Genomic DNA, 15,048 nt, shown 5'->3' on the forward strand with positions numbered 1-15,048 from the left:
AAGAAGAAGAATGTAGCAGGAGGGGAAGAAGGAAGGGGGTGAAATCGGAGGGGGAGAAGAACCATGAGAGACGATGGACTCTGAAAAACAAACTGAGGGTTCTAGAGGGGAGGGGGTTGGGAGGATGGGTTAGCCTGGTGATGGGTATTGAGGAGGGCACGTTCTGCATGGAGCACTGGGTGTCATGCACAAACAATGAATCATGGAACACTATATCTAAAACTAATGATGTAATGTATGGGGATTAACATAACAATAAAAAAATTAAAAAAAAAAAAAAAGACAAGCTGTGAGTGGGAGTCCCCCAGGATTTGCGTGATCTCATCAGAGCTGCTTTGGGCTTGTATTTCAGCGGAAGAGTCCCTGGCGTGTGACAACCCTGGCTTGCCCGAAAACGGTTACCAAATCCTGTATAAGAGGCTCTACCTGCCAGGAGAGTCCCTCACCTTCATGTGCTACGAAGGCTTTGAGCTCATGGGCGAAGTGACCATTCGATGCATCCTGGGACAGCCATCCCACTGGAACGGGCCCCTGCCCGTTTGTAAAGGTAAAGAAACCTACTCACCACCCGGGATGGGGACCGGGAGATGTCAGGTCTGGCTTCTTGTTATGATTCTCAATTTGCTCTAAAAAGTCCATCTACTGTATTTCATGACATCTAAGAAACCAACCATTATTTTCTGCACTACTGAGAAAGAAAAAAAAATGCTGCCAATTAAACGATGGCACAATGCCTTCTCCCGGCTTAGCATTTTTATTTCTACTTACTAAAAGCTCTGTTGCGAGCTTCGATTTTTATCATAACGGAGAGCCATTCTACTTTGCACTCCTGCTTCGGTTACATGGCTTAAACATTCCCTGCCTCCTGCACCCCGTTTTCACAACCACTTGGTTCCCAGGGGTTACGAGGGCTCCCCTGTTGCCTCTGGGGTGGTCTCCCCTGCTGCTCACACCCTTTCCAAACGCTGATGATGGTGCGCTGGACCATGGCGCGCACTGAGCCATCGTGAGCGCCACCTGGTGGCAGCGGATTAACACGCCCCCATCCCAGAGATGGTGAAGAGGGAAAACTTGTTTTAAAATCAGTGATCTGAGGTTTTTAGACGGGAGGGGGGTTGGGGGGATGGGTTAGCCCGGTGATGGGTATTAAGGAGGGCACGTTATGCATGCAGCACTGGGTGTTATACGCAAACAATGTATCATGGAACACTACATCAAAAACTAATGATGTACTGTATGGTGACTAACGTGATGTAATAAAATAAAATAAAGTATAAAATAAAATAAAATAAAATAAAATAAAATAAAATCAGTGAAACACTCATCACTGAAATTAAGTTTCAACATAGCCAGTGAGATTTGGGTCTATTTATCTGGGTCTTTGAGGCATGCAATTAATAACAATATCCTAAATCCGTTCGATGCTTTAGGCTAATAGATCTTAGGCTTTTATGGCATTAATGCCCCTTTGAGAATGAGGCAGAAAGTTCTGAATTCTCTCCCCAGCAGGGACGGAGGCATCATGGAGTTTTACGTTTCTACTTGGGAACCCATAACTTCAATGGATCCCCAAATGCTTTATGTTTTCCAACCAGCATTTCTACTCCTAGGTAGATGCACAAATTAATTGCAAACAAGTATTCACAGCAGCACTTGTACATGAATATTCATAGCAGCATTGCTCACAAAAGATGGGAATTACCCAAATGTCCATCAACTGGAGAATGGATAAATAAAATGTGGTCGAGCTAGACTGGAATATTATTCAGCCATGAAAAGGAACGGAGTGCTGACACCTGCCACAGCCTGAATGGACCTTGAAAACATGATGCTAAGAGAAAGAAGCCAGACACAAAAGATCACATATCTTATGATTCCATTTATATGAAATATCCCAAATCGGTAAACCCATAGAGACGGGAGGCAGATTGGTGGCTCTCAGGGCTGGGGTGGAGAGAGAAGAGTAACTACTTAGTTGGTAGAAAGTTTCCTTTTAGAGGTGATGAAAATGTTCTAGAACTAGATAGAGGTGGTGGCTGCCCAACATCATGAGTGTGCTAAATGCCACCAAATGGTACACTTTAAAATGATTAATTTTATGTTATGTGAAATTTACCTATGTTTTTTAAAAAATTTTTTTTTCTTGAATGGCCTCATTTAAACCTCAGGACCACACTCTAAGATAGATGAGGCATCAGGGCGCCTGGGTGGCTCAGTCGTTAGGCGTCTGCCTTCAGCTCAGGTCATGATCCCAACGTCCTGGGATCGAGCCCTGCATCCGGGCTCCCTGCTCAGCAGGAAGCCTGCTTCTCCCTTTCCCACCCCCCCCGCTTGTGTTCCCTCTCTCGCTGTGTCTCTCTCTGTCAAATAAATAAATCTTAAAAAAAAAAAAAAAGATAGATGAGGCATCTTACCCGTTGTATGGTTACAAAAGGAAAGGCCCAGAGAAGTTAGGTGACTTTCCCAAAACCACACAGCTATTATGAGACAAATTCAGGATTTGAACACATGTCTCCTGATTGTAAATTCCCTGCCTCTTTCCCAGTAAGCGGCCTTTAGGGTGGACTTTAAGGCTGTTAGGCTGGTAGCTTCCAATCTGCCAGTCGCTTCAGCATTCGAATCACCCAGACTGCTTTTGAGAAACAAATTCTTGAATCTACTACCCCATATCTACAAAACTAGAATCACTGAGGGGTAGGACCCTGAAATAAGCATTTTAACAAGTTCTGGGTTGCTCAAATGCACTTTGAATTTGAGAATCACTTAAGGCAGTGGTTTCTAAATGTGGGGTGCAAATATAAACAGACTTCTGGGCCCCTGCAGGGAAGATGCTGATTCACGGGGTCTATGGCAGGAGCTAGGGAACCGGGGTCACTAACACCAGCTGTGAGTCTGATCATCAGGCAAGTGTGAGAAATGCTGGCATAGAGGTGCTGCATATTCTCACCTGGAATCAAGCAGGAGCCTATCCTGTGAGAGCCAAGACCTTAAAGAAGCAGTTCTTAATAAGAGGGCAAGAGATCCTGTTGAAATGCAGAGAAAAATAAGAAATCGGCAACTGGGATTTTTTTTTTTAAGATTATTTATTTATTTGACAGAGAGAGAGACAGCGAGAGAGGGAACACAAGCAGGAGGAGTAGGAGAGGGAAAAGCAGGCTTCCCAAGGAACAGGGAACCCGATACGGGGCTCGATCCCAGGACCCTGGGACCATCCAAGACCCTGGGACCATGACCTGAGCCAAAGGCAGACGCTTAATGACTGAGCCACCCAGGCGTCCCCGGCCACTGGGATTTAAGACAACTGCCTCCCTCTTCTTCCCTGCCTTAATTTTTGATGAAGCCCAGCCCTGTGTTTGAATTTATTTTCGATAGCACAGGAAATCCACTTTGTAGAGTTCAAACATTGGGATGTTTTCCCCCGGGGGAAAGATTGCCTGTAAACCGTCTAACTGCTACATGGACGTTCATAGAAGTTGATCTGGTGTTGTGGGTAAGTGTTCTGCGTGGAGAAAAATTAATAGGGGTTGTTTTTAAGAAATCTAAGTAAGGATACCACAGAAGGGCCATTTTTGAATCTATATGTGATCTGCCCCCTGATTATTTATGTTCCTTTTTGGATTCACTACAAAAGTATCTCATGCAAGAAATAGAAGAAACCAAAGTTGCCAACGAAACATTAGCTGTTTTTCCCTTCCTTTCTCCATCCCTTCCGTTCGTTCCCGGGAAGCCAGTCTGGATCACCCGTGAGTGTCCTGTCTCCCCAGTTCCCTGGACTTACACAAGTAGACATACTGCAAAGAGAGGGGCAGGAAGTGTTCGTTTGTTGCCAAGTAAAAAAACACTTCATACCATACCTATTTTGTGTTTTGCTTTCCCCCATTTATCACACACATCTGTCAAGTTGGAAAAAAGAAAAAATGGAGCTCTGTCTTATCTTTTTAATTACCATGGGGCATTGCACTCTGATGTCTCCTAATGCATCCGCTCCTTCCTCTGTGCATGGATCTACCAGTTCTTTTCCGGTTTCTTGTTTGTTTTGTCTCCTTTTGCCCAGAAATGGCCTTGCCCGTGAATCTTTGGGTGCTGACATTTCTCATCGGATATGACAGATTCCTCCAAGGGAGATTGATGGTGTGGGCAAAGATCTGTGGATGCTGAGATTTTGTGGGTTTTGCCAGATTCTTTTCTGCAACTGTAGTGATTCATGCTCCCCCTCTAATAATGTGTGATAATGTCCTTTTCCCTACGTCCTTGCCAGCACTAGATGTTATCAGTTTTGTTTTTTTTTTCTATGTTGCCAATCTGATGGGAAGATGGAACTGCCATTGAAAATACATGATCAAGGGGAGCCTGGGTGACTCAGTCGCATTAAGCATCTGCCTTCGGCTCAGGTCATGATCCCAGGGTCCTGGGATCGAGTCCCATATCGGGCTCCCTGCTCGGCGGGAGGCCTGCTTCTCCCTCTCCCACTCCCCCTGCTTGTGTTCCTGCTCTCACTCTCTCTCTGTCAAATAAATAAATAAAATCTTTTTAGAAAAATGAAAATACATGATCAAAAACACAAGAAAAGATAAAAGGTGCTCAGTTTTGCATTCCTGAAACTTCTATGTTCTAAGATAGGTGAGCCCTTGAAGGCCCAGCAGGTGAGTGGCCCCCTGCCCCTCACTTTCTTCATCAGGCATGACAGAGTTTCTGGCAGGAAAGGATCTTAGGGGATGTTTCCATCTTTCTGTCCCCTCCACTTCCACTCCTGAGACCCCACGACTGTAAGGATATGACAAATCACTTCCTCTTCCAAAAAAAAGTGGGGTGCATGGCTTTGTGTTCTGGAGTTGGCTAAGTGACTGAGGGTCAATGTAAGGCCACCTGATGGGGACTCGGAGGCCCTGGGATTCAGCCTGGCTGGGCTGTGGGCCACCTGTGTGACCTTGGGCAAGCCACCCTCCCTCCCTGACCTCGGTTTCTATTTGTGTGAAATAAAAGGAAAAGGCGGGGCCCTGGAGGCTGCATTTTAACTTGTGCCCCAGGAGGCCATTGACCACACTCCCAGGGACACAAATTCAAAGTCTCCTTCCAGCTCTGAGATGCAGTAGGAGTTCATGCATTCCCAGACACTCAACCCAAGTCCAGCTCATGTCTTGGGCGGGAAGTATCTATCTCATTTTTCCTATTTTCCTGATGCCCTAGCTCCAGAGATAATCTGTAGTTAGTTAGTTAGTAAGCTAGCTTTTCAACTGGTTCTGTTGGCATCACATGGTAATGACCAACGTCAAAGAGTGACTTTGACCGAGGCACAAATTAAGAAGTCTCTGTATTAGGACGTGCATACAGCTGGGCCTTTGGTGGCCATCCCCTGCCACCCCCTTATAATGCACTCTGTTTATCTAAGCCCTTCACTCTGGGATTTTGCTTCTTGGAAACCCATCCACATGGGTATATTTTTGTGCTCACCTACCATGATGTCTTTGGTGCCAAAGCCTAGGAATGCCAGTCCCCATCATCTTGAACTTCCAGAGAAGTTTTACGGGGAATAAGGGGAAATGAATGAATTCCGGAGAGTTCTAGTCTGTGGCAGTGAATGGAAATTGTTTTACAGGGAATACGAATAATGGTCAAATAAATATGGAATAGAAGTAAAACCGGAAAGGTTCATATAAACACGTATTTCAAAGCAGGAAAACAGTTTCAGCTCTGGCTGGATTTTGGAAGTGGGGCTTTATCTTGAGCCTCACTGTTCATCAACCTTTGAGCTACATAGGGAACAATGAAAATGAGCAGAACTACGTAATTAGGAGCAGAAGCTGGGGAAAGACAAGCAGTCTGGGTTTAAAGACTGCCTTCATCCCTCAGAAGCTGTGTGAGATCGGAGAAATTGCTTCACTTCTCTGAACCTCTGTTTGTTCATCTGTAAAATGGGGATGATGATAGTATCCACCTAGTGAGATTGTTGTGGGTGTAAGTGATACATACAGAAAGCTCTTGGCACAGTATCGGACATGCGGTGAGTGTTCAGTAATTAATCACAGGGACTACTATGGTCCTTGTTTCTTTCATATCTATGTCATGATCTCTCAGGAACCTAGGAAGGGATGTGTCCAGGCACTTCCACTAGTTCCAGAAGCCCAAGATAAATCAAAGCTGATCACTAACTTCAGCAAACCATAGCACAGGTTTTTGCTCTTAATTTTTTGGCTTCATTTCATGCAGAGTGAATTCACTCGACATTAACCAATGCTTCCAATTTCCCTTTCAGTTAATCAAGACAGCTTTGAACACGCATTAGAAGGTGAGTTCCATAATGAAAAAGAAATCCAATAAATCAAGCTAATAGCAGAAAACAAGGGCAGGTCCTTGCATGTCCTTCTCCAGGTGCTTTAAAAAATAAGCAGAAATTCCATCTCCATACTGCTAAAGATAATTTCAAAATAAAACATTGTAAAAGAAACAAACCATTGAATTTGCAACCTAGGGTCCTAACTATGACCTGAAAGGGATTTGTCACCAGTTCTGTTCTTGAGGTAAGAAAATCTGAGGGTCCACATGCCTGAGAAAGGCACCACCCAGCTGTATGACTTTTCATCCACATGGTGCTCTTTAGGGGAAGTAAATCCAGTGATGCCTCACCTTCCATGCTGAGCACCCCCCTGTCTGCCTGGGAGATGCTCTGTGGTCCGTTTTCCCCAAGTTACCTGTCCCTGTATCCTCCTTGTTTTCTATTCTCCTCCTATTAAGAATTACCAAGTGAGATTTATTAATGGGGAATGGATGGTAAACGCTAGCCAGGATTTTGTTCGGGTTTTTATTTTGTGGTTCCCTTCCCTTTCAACCCCTCCCATATATAAACCATTCTATATTCTGTGTAACCTCCATTCACTCGGGTACCAAACCACTCACTGGGGCTGTGGTGTCATAAGATGTATATATATATATGGTTTCATTTTTATTTTAAAAAACTGATAACCAATTAAGGAGTTTTTATTATCATTTTTGGAGCCATTTAGCTTTCTGACAATAGATCATTCACTCAGAAGGTGGGGCCACGCGAACTACGTGTCATTAGTTGCTCTCCTTTCCAACAGATGACATTTTTTTTTAAGATTTTATTTATTTATTTGACAGAGAGAGGGACAGATAGAGAGGGAGCACAAGCACGGGGAGTGGGAGAGGGAGAAGCAGGTTTCCCGCGGAGCAGGGAGCTCGATCCCAGGACCCTGGGATCATGACCTGAGCCAAAGGCAGACACTAACGACTGGGCCACCCAGGCGCCCCATACAGATGACATTTTAATCCCAACAGGCAGAGCCGGGCTCAAGCATAAGTGCAGAGGTGGGGCATGTATGAGTCACTCTGCAGGGAAAAGGGAGAGCATTTCGGGGTGTTATTGTCTGTCACGTCAGGCCATCCCTTTGTTGCCTTTCGGCAACCAATGAACCATGGGAACGTCTCAAAGGCCTGGGTTGCTCAGAGACGATGAGAGCCGTTGTAATGTTTTGTGCTCATGCATTTGTCATGGGTGTTAGCATCGATTTTTCAGACTTCGTAGAGTGGCGGTTAATGGATTATAGATTGGCCTGCAGCCGAACTCTGTGGGCCATGGCCGTGGAGAAATGGCAGAGAAAACCTGAGTGCGGGTGTCCGGAGGAGATGTGGGGTCTCCCTTCAGGCTGTGCTGAGAACACGCCCCTGGCCCCCACAACAGCTTTTGTAGTTCTTACAATTTCCACAAACCAGTGGAAAGTAGTGGGGTGGGGGAGCTCCAGGTGAGGCCAAGAAGGTGCAACCGTGGCCTCTGAGAATCCAAACTGGGTCTTCACAGTTGGGGTGTCGTGAGGGGCAGGGTGCAGTACTGAGAACAGGCCCAGCTGCCCAGCGCCCTCTCCTGGAGGGTCTGATAGAGCAGCTCTGGGAGGCACCTGTCAGTCTGGGTGCAAGGAGCTCCCCTTTCCCATGGAATGTCGAGCAGATCTGCCTTCCCAGTTAGCACATATGAGATTTTCTCCACGCCAACTCCCCCCCCCCAAAAAATGGGCATGGTATGACCAGGGGTTAAAAAATTCTCGGTAGCCCCATGACCACCCCATCCAAGGATGGGTCTGGGCTCCGTTGCAAAGAACCAGTCCCATTATCTCTAGTCTCTGCCTCTTCTCCCCTCTGGGGATGCTGGTCTAACGGCTAAGGCTCTGCGATGTCAGCTCTTTCAATGAGTGCAGAACTGGGAAGGCAGGTGGCCACCTGGGAGCCAGGTGCCCATGCGGGTTGAGGGTGTGAGACCAGAAGGCTTCACTGGCTTATGTGTTTAGTAGCAGAAGCAGCAGCCGAGACATCGCTGGAAGGGGGAAATATGGCACTGGCTATCTTCATCCCAGTCCTCATCATCTCCTTACTGCTGGGAGGAGCCTACATTTACATCACCAGGTAGGGGGCTTCGGGGCAGGGCGTGGGGGACTGCCATCCACTCAATGACCAGTGCACTGGAGGACAGGGTCTCCATCTGTAGCTTGGGGTTGGTGGCATTTGGGAGCTTGGAGATGACATGATTCAACTCAGCGCTGGGAGAAATACTCCTACTGAGCACCTCCCACCCCGTCCGAGGCAGGAGGGCTGAGCATGCAGCAGCAAATAAGCTGGCACTACCCCCGAGCTCAAGGAGCTGTGGTTTAGTGGGAGAGACAGACACACTGACATCGATCCCATCATGCACTCATTCATTCGTTCACTTACTCCACAAACATGTGTCGACAGTCTACTACATACCAGACATTGTCCTGTGTGTTGGGGATCATAGAACTTGCCTGCAATGAGGAAGGAAGGTATTTAGCCATGGCTAGGATATTCACTAATTCATTCAAATTCACAACTATTGAGCACCTACTATGTGCCAGGCAGTTTGGGGGGTGGGGGACAGTTCTAGGAACATCACTGTGGACAAAACCGAAGGAGATCTTTGATATGTGGTGCCCAGGTTCTAATGGGAGGAAGATAGACAGCAAGTAAAGTATAATAAGAAAAGTAAATATGGTTTACCCTTGAACAATGTGAGGAGGGTGAGGGGCGCCGACAACCGGTGCGTTGAAAATCTGCATATATAACTTTTGACTCCCTGAAAACTTAACTACCAATAGCCTACTGTTGACCAAAAGCTTTACTGATAACACGAACAGTCGATTAACATGTGTTTTGTATGTTATATGTAATACATACCGTATTCTTTTTTTTTTTTTTTTGAGAGAGAGAGTGTGAGTGTGGGGGTTGGGGGCAGGGCAGAAAGAGAGGAAGAGAGAGAATCTCCAGCAGGCCCCATGCCCAGTGCAGAACCTGACATGAGACTGGATCTCCTGACCCTGAGATCATGACCTGAGTTGAAATAAAGAGTTGGACACTCAACAGACTGAGCCACCTAGGCGCCCCAATACCGTATTCTTACAATGAAGTAAACTAGAGAAAAGAAAACGTTATGAAGAAAATTATAAGGGGGGCGGCTGGGTGGTTCAGTTGGTTAAGCATCTGCCTTTGGCTCAGCGGGGAGCCTGCTTCTCCCTCTCCTTCTGCCCCTAACCCACCACTTGTGCTCTCCTCTCTTTCTAATAAATAAATAAAATCTTTAAAAAAAAAAAAAAAGAAAAAATTATAAGGAAGAGAAGATACACTTGCAGGACCATACTATATTTATCAAAAATTCCACATATAAGTCACCCCGTGCAGTTCAGACCTGTGTTGTTCAAAGGTCAACTGTGTACATTAGGGAGCAAAAGGGAGCTGGAGTAGGGTGATGATTGCACTCTAGAAGAGGAGTCCCCACTGAGACATGACATTTGAGTAAGTACTTGAAAGCAATAACAAGTAACCTATGCAAATATCTGGAAGAGGAGGGTTCCAGGCACACACAGTATGTGCCAAGGCCCTGAGGCAGGCATCTGCCCAATATCATTTTTTTCTGTTTTTGTGGATCCTACAGTGTTGAAGGGGGAGAGGAGAAATACACAAATTATGACACACTGTGTTACACAAACAGTGTAATACACAGAAATACACAAATTATAACACAACACATTGTGATGAGCACAATGAAGGAAAGAAATAGGGTGTGGTAATAGAAGAACCACTTTTTAAATAGGTAGTCAGAGAAGGTTGTTCTGAGGCAACAGGGTATATAGTTGGTGCTCAGTAAATGCTGATTATTGCTGTTGTCGCTCTGTGTGAAAGAGGGGCTCGAATCACCTTACAGGTGAAAACCAGCTGAGCTCCCCCGCTCTGCAGGAAGGGGAGGTACTGAGGTTTTAGTTTTCAGTCACCCGCTTAGAACTTGAGAGCAGTTATGATTTGGGTATTCACCCACTTGGATTCTCACTGCAAGAGGCTGTTTCTGCACACCTTCTTGGCATTTGTGGAGGTGCCCGAGCCCGGGAAGGGGCCCCAGCTAGCTGTCCTCCTCTGGTATCGTAACTCCTATCTCCTTCACTGTCCCTTTTCCAGATGTCGCTATTACTCCAACCTCCGCCTGCCCCTGATGTACTCCCACCCTTACAGCCAGATCACCGTGGAAACCGAGTTTGACAACCCCATTTATGAGACAGGGGTGAGTTGGTCTCTCTTCTCTTTTGGGTGGCAGACTTGGTATTGGGCACTAGGGACACAGCTGTAAACCAAATAGACCTGGTCCAGCCATTAATGAGCTTATAGTCTTGCAAAGGAGACAGAACTCAGTAATAATAAGAAGAAGAATATGGGGGCGCCTGGGTGGCTCAGTCGTTAAGCATCTGCCTTCGGCTCAGGTCATGATCCCAGGGTGCTGGGATCGAGCCCCGCATCGGGTTCCCTGTTCCGTGGGAAGCCTGCTTCTCCCTCTCCCTCTGCCCTTGCTTGTGTTCCCTCTCTCGCTGTCTCTCTGTCAAATAAATAAATAAAATCTTCAAAAAAAAAAAAAAAAAAGAAGAATATGTACCATGAGCCGGGCACCTTAAATGCATAAGCTGCCCAAATCCCTGCAACTCTGTTGTATACCATGCAGTTACCTCTGACGGACTGATGACGATACTGAGGGTCAGAGAGACAAACAGATGATTTGGCCAAGGTTGCACACAGCCAAAAGCACATGGCTTGGAGCCAAGATACATATTCAGACTGATGCCATTAATCATTATATTATCCTGCCTCCCTTGAACCTCAAACAATCAAATAGGCCAATGGGTATCTTGATTATAACAAATCATCATTTTTAGGGACCATAGAAAATTTGCAGGGCACCATGATGCATGGCCAAGACATCCTAGTGCCTTAGCTGTATTCTACGAGTTAGAAGCAAATCACAGGTCCTGCCCACACTTAGGAAAGGGGATCATGCAAGAATGTGACCACCAGGAGGTGAGGAAAAGGGGGCCCACCTTTGAGTCTTCCCACCATACTCCCATCTACCATAGATGTGCTTGCTTATCTGTGTTGACCCAGCAGGAACAGTAGACCTCCACAAAAGCATGTGGCAATGACCTCTTCTGGGGCCAAGGCTCTGACTTCTTATATCTCCCAGCTCCTCTGCCTTGAAGGCCTGGAATATATTACACACACTTGACGAATATTGGAGAAATTGAAGGGGTTGCCACCCACGTGTTGTCGTCATTTTCGATATGGCACTGCTAAGAAGAGGTCGTATGTTATTTTACATTCTATATATCTTGTTTCCAAATACGAAAAGAAGGTCAAGCTGATTTAAAAAAAAAAAAAAAGAGCACTTCAGAAACTAGATCTTACTGATACTTATTAGCGTAGTGTATCAGCTACCCAGCACTATGATAAAGCTGAGTAACAAATAATCCCAAAACTCGGTCACTCAAAGCAAGCAATGTTAATTTGCTCATTAGTCTGCGGGGCAGTGTTTTCAGCTTGTTGCAGCTGGGTGGTCATCCTGGCTCAGCTGTGCTCACTCACACACCTGGGATGGGCAGGTTGTTGGTCGGGTGACTCGGCTCTGCTCTCCACAGTCTTCACCTCCTCGGCTAGGACTAAAGGCTCTCAAGGCACGCTCTGCCGGTGGCTCCACCACCCAGCGGTTTACCCAATCTGTGCTTCTCTCTCTTGCAGGAAACCAGGGAGTATGAAGTTTCCATTTAAGGAGAGCTACTCCTGAGAAGGGAGCTCGCAGATCGGAACTCAACTACAACCTCCTTGAGAAATTCATCCAGAGACCACGTGGCATTTGATTGAAACCGCAGAATGTTGTCCGTCTTTTCTTTAGACTCTTTATTGAAGATTCACTGTTTTCTTCGCTGTATTTATTATATTTAAAATCGAAATAGGTGTGTTTGGAGGTGTCGCAGCTGCGGCCAAATCCATGTGACAATCTCCTTTCCAAAGGCAGGCAGATGACCTGCAAAATGACCAACATGGCAGCAAAGGGAAAAGAAAAAAAAAAAAAGCAGCTGGGTTTCCCCATCAGCAGGGGCCATCATCTGCAGCTCTTGCTGCATCAAATTGCACGCATTTGGGATCCATGCCCTTGGTGCTTTTAGGAGAAATCCAAGCCCCAGGATTAGGTTGGAAAGGGTAACTCTTGATGGATTAACTTGGGTCGGACTTTAGCTTGAACAAGTCTGCTCCAAAACAAATCCCGGGTCCGCTCTTCCAAATGCTCTCAGCTTCTAGAAGGTCTCGCCACATCCCCTCCCTCCCATGATCCTTCCGAAGGCGGCAAAGGTGTGACCCTGAGCATTCTCGTCTGCCACCCTGGCCTCACTGGATGCTGGCAGAATCAGAAAATGTTGCAGGGTAGATGAGAGATTTGAGAATTCAGAGAGAGTGCGGGGGCGGGGGGGGGCATTGAGTGAGGGGATCAAGTTAGTAAAATGTTCTTTCTTCTGACCCTCCACCAAGAATGAAAGGGAAGGGAATTTATGCTGCAGGTGCAAGAACTGATCCCTTTGTTCAGCAGGGCCCCCCTCAAGCTGTGACTGTGGATGCCCATGGGGAGCTTCCGCCACATAGTTACATAGTCCCTATTTTGGTAGCTTGTCTAGGCAGCTCTGGAGCTAGGGTAGGGCAGTTGGTTTTCACATACACATCGCCTCCTCCTGGCTAGAAGCTTGGGCTTCAATCTTGGGGGACCTGAGGCCCAATACTTTTCTTCTGCCAGAAAGGAATCCTGCTTATATGCTCCTTAAGGCATGCATTCATGACGCACAGCAAGAGATAATTCAAGGCTGCTTTCCAGCCACCCAAAACCCACCCCATTTTATGCAAAACAAAACAAAACAAAACAAAAACAAAAAACAACCAGAGGAGAATCGTTCCAGACCATTAGTAAGCAATGTCATATCTGGAGAAGGTTCAACGATGCAAATAATGTACCCTTTTTTTTTAAAAGGCAGAATCCAGTCTTTGCTTTTATTTCCATTTGATGCTTATTCTAACCCTAACCCTGGGTCACCTGGAAGGAAGAACTCTATTAATGATATTTAATTTTAGAACATACTATGGTTACGTGCAAACTAAACATTTGTCTTTTGTCAGGACTGACAAAATATGAAATCTTTATTCTAACCCTGTTCCCTAAAAGTGGCCTAAGAATCCTTATTGGCTGTTGGAGGAATAGAAAAGGTGTTGATTTTTTTTTTTTTTTCAGGATACCGATGTCTTAGTTATGTCTTTAGTAGCACAGCACCTATGACCATGTTTTAAAAGTTTATTTTCACCTAGAGATGGATCGTGTGAGCTTGGCAATGTCCAGTGTGATTGGAAAGACAGGTTGGTGTCTGTTTTTCTTTTTAGAATACCTGAATGTGTATTTGTAACATGTAAAGGTAAAAACATAATAATAGTGCCAAAAATGTACTGGGCGTCTCATTTCAGCTCATACGTGTCTGTTTTTATAAGATTGATGTCGAAACCCCTTGGGATTAAATATTTTTGAACAGGATACAATCTTGAGCAACTCAAGAACCAACTGAACCTTCCTACAAGCCACTCTTTGTTTTTAAAACAGTGGGGAAATACGTTTACAGAGATCTCGAGCTTCAAAGAATGCATGTGATGGTGTGTATTACATGCTAATTCCTGTAAGCTGTATCTGTCAGCTACCGCCCTGTGCTTTGAAAATGCACACACTCGATGCTTTTCATCTTGGAGCTCCTCTTTTTGATTTTTTTTGGGGGGGGGCGGGCTGGGGAGGAGTAGAATTATTTAGCCAACATAAGTATGCTGGTTGCAACTTGAGGGCCATCCTACTTAGTTCCATAGACATGCTTTAAATATTTTTTGAAGCCAGCTCCGTGGAAAGCCTCCAGTAACTCAGGCTGATAGCTTTGGAAACTGCAAAACTGCCCAGCAGGAAGCAAAGCGGCAACATAATTAGGATGGGTTGTATAAGCAGAAGTGACTTGGCAAATATATGCGTAGATTAAGGCTGAGCATAAGCCTTGGGCAAAAATGACCTTTCTTTGGGGGTAAATCCGAAGGGTATGACTTTCCTATGCCCTTGAGAAGTCATGGGGGTGGGGGACGGGGCGGTCATGCGAGGTCAGATATTATGGAGTTGTCCAGCACCCTCAAAGGTAGGCTTTCTCCTGGGACGTTTTCATTTTCATTTTATCCCCAAACAGAATAAAAAGCAAAACAAACTTTCTAAGCTAGAATAATGAAGTTAAGTCATTTTCCACTTTGTATATATTGATGCTAATAAAACAAATGAAAAAGAGGCAAAGCTATGGGGTTTTTGTTACAAAGACACTGCAGGGTGGCATCGAGGGGGAGGGGGTGTTCCTGGTGTCTGGGGATTGGGTTGAGGTAACACCTGCTGACACTTTGATTGACAAGACAGGCTGCCAAATTGGGAACGGTTCCGGGAACATCGGGCGGGATGTCCGGAACAAGACAGGACAGCGGGCTGCCGTGACAAAGACGGGAGGCTTAAACAGCAGAGGGTTATTTCTTGCAGTTTTGGAGGCTGGAAGTCCAAGACCAGGGTGCTGGCCATTCAGTTCCTGGTGAAAACTCTCTTCCTCGCCTGCGGATAGGCTTCTCTCTCTATCCTCTTCTTATAAGACCACACTGCTATGGGAT

General features: G+C 45.7%; 1 protein-coding gene across 4 annotated transcripts in view; it reads left to right on the forward strand.

The window, feature by feature from the left end:
• The window catches only part of SEZ6L (seizure related 6 homolog like), a 178,584-nt gene extending 163,901 nt beyond the window's left edge, over positions 1 to 14,683 (forward strand). For 2 of the 4 annotated variants that reach the window (XM_032395098.1, XM_032395101.1), the window contains exons 13-17: positions 353 to 547; positions 6,254 to 6,286; positions 8,301 to 8,415; positions 10,474 to 10,576; positions 12,076 to 14,683. In XM_032395098.1, the coding sequence (XP_032250989.1) occupies positions 353 to 547; positions 6,254 to 6,286; positions 8,301 to 8,415; positions 10,474 to 10,576; positions 12,076 to 12,105 (476 nt within the window). In that variant the 3' untranslated portion in view covers positions 12,106 to 14,683. The remainder of the gene's footprint in view (positions 1 to 352; positions 548 to 6,253; positions 6,287 to 8,300; positions 8,416 to 10,473; positions 10,577 to 12,075) is intronic. The other 2 variants (XM_032395099.1, XM_032395100.1) reach the window with 2 other exon arrangements.
• The last annotated feature ends 365 nt before the right edge of the window (positions 14,684 to 15,048 follow it).

This window comes from Phoca vitulina, unplaced genomic scaffold, assembly GCF_004348235.1.
Source record: "Phoca vitulina isolate PV1807 unplaced genomic scaffold, GSC_HSeal_1.0 scaffold82, whole genome shotgun sequence".
Classification (NCBI taxonomy): Eukaryota; Metazoa; Chordata; class Mammalia; order Carnivora; family Phocidae; genus Phoca; species Phoca vitulina.